Source organism: Hordeum vulgare, chromosome 1H (assembly GCF_904849725.1).
Source record: "Hordeum vulgare subsp. vulgare chromosome 1H, MorexV3_pseudomolecules_assembly, whole genome shotgun sequence".
Lineage (NCBI taxonomy): Eukaryota > Viridiplantae > Streptophyta > Magnoliopsida > Poales > Poaceae > Hordeum > Hordeum vulgare.
This window is the reverse complement of record NC_058518.1, coordinates 478,188,722-478,191,618: the sequence shown is the minus strand read 5'-3', so window position 1 is coordinate 478,191,618 and position 2,897 is coordinate 478,188,722. Positions and strand designations below refer to the sequence as shown.

At 45.9% G+C, this 2,897-nt stretch overlaps 1 protein-coding gene across 1 annotated transcript; it reads right to left on the bottom strand.

The window, feature by feature from the left end:
• Nucleotides 1–1,117: 1,117 nt before the first annotated feature.
• Nucleotides 1,118–1,561, bottom strand: LOC123416216 (putative calcium-binding protein CML19). Its single transcript, XM_045106784.1, has one exon. It carries the CDS (start codon nt 1,559–1,561, stop codon nt 1,118–1,120), a length of 444 nt encoding a protein of 147 aa, XP_044962719.1.
• Between the last annotated feature and the right edge of the window lie 1,336 nt (nt 1,562–2,897).

The following is a 2,897-nucleotide window of genomic DNA, read 5'->3' as shown; positions in this document are numbered from 1 at the left end:
TTCGCCAAGCGGTCCCGTGAGACAACGAGAGAGGAACTACGAGAAAGAAAGGAGGGCAGCGTCGTGGATGTTTTCAAGTGCGGTTGCCCTCCCTCTCCTCTAGTATATATAGGAGGGAGGGAGGAGGGGTGGCGCCCTATGGTTTCCCCTAGGGTGGGGCGGCGGCCACCAAAGGTGGCTTGGCCTCCAAGTTAGGTGGGGCGCCGGCTTACTCTAGGCCAACCCACCTCCTTGGCCGCATGTGCCTTAGGTGGGAGGGGTGGCCAGCCCACTAGGGGCTGGTACGCCACCTCTGACAATCCATGGGGCCCTCCTGGACAGGTGGACCCTCTCGATGGACCCCCGGAACTATTTCGGAACCTCCGTTACAAAATTGGTAACCTTCCAGAACTCTTTCGGAACTCGAATACCAACTTCCCATATATCAATATTTACCTTCGGATGATTCTGAAGCTCCTCCTCATGTCCGGGATCTCATCCAGGACTTCGAACAACCTTTGGTCATGAACACAATAACTCAACTATACTTATGTCATTACTGAACGTTAAGTGTGCAGACCTTGCGGGTTCGAGAACTATGCAGACATGACCGAGACACCTCTATGATCAATAACCAATAACGGGACCTGTATGTCCATATTGGTTCCTACATACTCTACGAAGATCATTGTCGGTCGAACCATGATGGCGAGGATTCAGCTAATCCCGTATGCAGTTCCCTTTGTCCATCGGTATGTTACTTGTCCGAGATTCGATCGTCAGCATCTCCATACCTAGTTCAATCTCGTTACCGGCAAGTCTATTTACTCGTTCCGTAATATAAGATCCCGTGACTAACTTCTTAGTCACATTGCTTGCAAGCTTATCGTGATACTGTATTACCGAGTGGGCCTTGAGATACCTCTCTGTTATATCTTTACCTAATAATAAATAGGCTATTGCTTCCGCCGGAAAACCCACCGCTGTCGTTTTTAAAAAAGCCCATGTCTTTTAGGTTATTAAACCGGAACGACATGAACCCGTCCGATACGATGCTCCCGCCGCAGTCGTCCCCGTCGCCGCACTCCAGGCTGTTGCCGGTCAGGTCCGATCAGTAGACTGGCCGATGGGCAAACTGCTACGCATCCATCATAACCTTGAACTCGTCGAAGCAAACCACTCTGTCTTCATTCAAATCAAACCTGCGGATCATGGCGCGGCACTCCTCGATGCCCTGCTCGGACCCCAGCCTGGCGAGCATCCGCATCAGGCTGGACCGCGTGATGCACCCTTCGCCCTTCACCTCGTACATCGCGAATGCCTCCCTCAGCCCCCTGCACCACTCCTCCTCCTCCGTCTCCGGCCGCGCCACCAGCCGGAGGAACTCCTGCTCGTCCAGAAGCTGGTCTCCGTCGGCGTCGGCCGACGCCACGAGCGCCTCGGCGTCCTGCGCTGACACGTCCTCGCCCAGCGCCGCCTTCATGCACAGCCACAGCTCCGCCGCCGAGATCCTGCCGTCGGCGTCGCGTTCGAATGAGGCGAACACGCTGCTGAAGCACTCGGCCGTCGCGGTGTGCACCATCTTCAATTGCTTGCTTCCGTGATCACCTAAACAATCGTGGCAGTGTGTGACCGTGTGTTAATGTGCTGGGAGACTGGGACTACTGGAACGTTAGCTTAGCTTCTGGTTGTGGTGATTCGTCTCAAGTGCTTATGCATGTATATATACAGGCGGCACAAGTGTGTAGGTAGCCGGTTGTGATGATGGATTCAAGGAAGAATTATTGAAAGAATTGATGAGGCCGATGGAGGAACGGGTTGGTTGACGCCTGGACGGTGTCAATCCGTTTTCAGCCCTCGGCGAGGACGAGAAGCGCAAAGTTGAACGAGCACATCGGAGTATCTATACCTACTACTAAAAGAAATATGTATTCTTAGTCCGTCTTGCTATTTTATAGAAATCACTGATGTTTCTAACATTAAACCCATAGTATATATTAAACGTTTTTAAAAATACTCATATCTTCTAAATCATAACTCCAAATTTAACATATTAAATATGAAATTTGATTAGAAAAATATGTAGAATATGAATATAATGTTATTTTACATGTTAGACATTTAATAAAATTTTTATCTAGGGTGCAATTTTAATAAATAATCCGTTATTCGTCTTTCTTTCGTACCGGTACTTATCCCGATTGGGGATGAACACGTCAACAAAATCTGAATTGGAGATGAAATTGAAGGTCACTTGCCCGTTTCTTTATATGTATTAAATCTACATGCAAGCCGTGTTAAAATAGAAGACCTATGAAATCTTGAGCTGAACTTTTGTAGGGTGTTTGTGCCGTAACTACGAACACTCAGATTATAGACCATTTTTATAAATTAAGAGCACATGGTTTTTCTCCTGTTGCAACGCACGAACCCTTTTGCTAATATTTCTCTCCCTAATAATAAAGCGCCGACTGCTTTTGTCGTCCGTCGTGCCACTTTTACAAAAAAAGCCCCTGACGTTTTCTGAAATCAAACCGTAGTCCGGATTTAAGTCAGAAAATGAATCTTTTTTTGCATTTTTCCGAAAACCCCCTGATGTTTCACGTAATCAACCCTCACTCCGTATTTAAGTCAACCGAAACGTTTTTTCGTTTTAACAAAAAAAATCCTGACTTTTCAGTTAATCGATCCAAATTTTATCTAAAACAAAATTATCCATATCTTTTAAACCGTAACTCCGATTTTAACATGTTATATATAAAACTTGATTAAAAAATATGTAGAATTTAAATAGGATGTTATTTTTAGCTGTTGAATACTTCTTAAATATTATTTTTGATGCAAACTTGATATGTATTGCACGACCCTTTTTTTCTCTCTTTCCGGCGACGATACGAATTACAATAAACATCCATTAA

What these genes read in the sequence shown, in the direction of transcription:
- LOC123416216 (XM_045106784.1), bottom strand. Translation starts at nt 1,561, where the DNA reads ATGGTGCACACCGCGACGGCCGAGTGCTTCAGCAGCGTGTTCGCCTCA.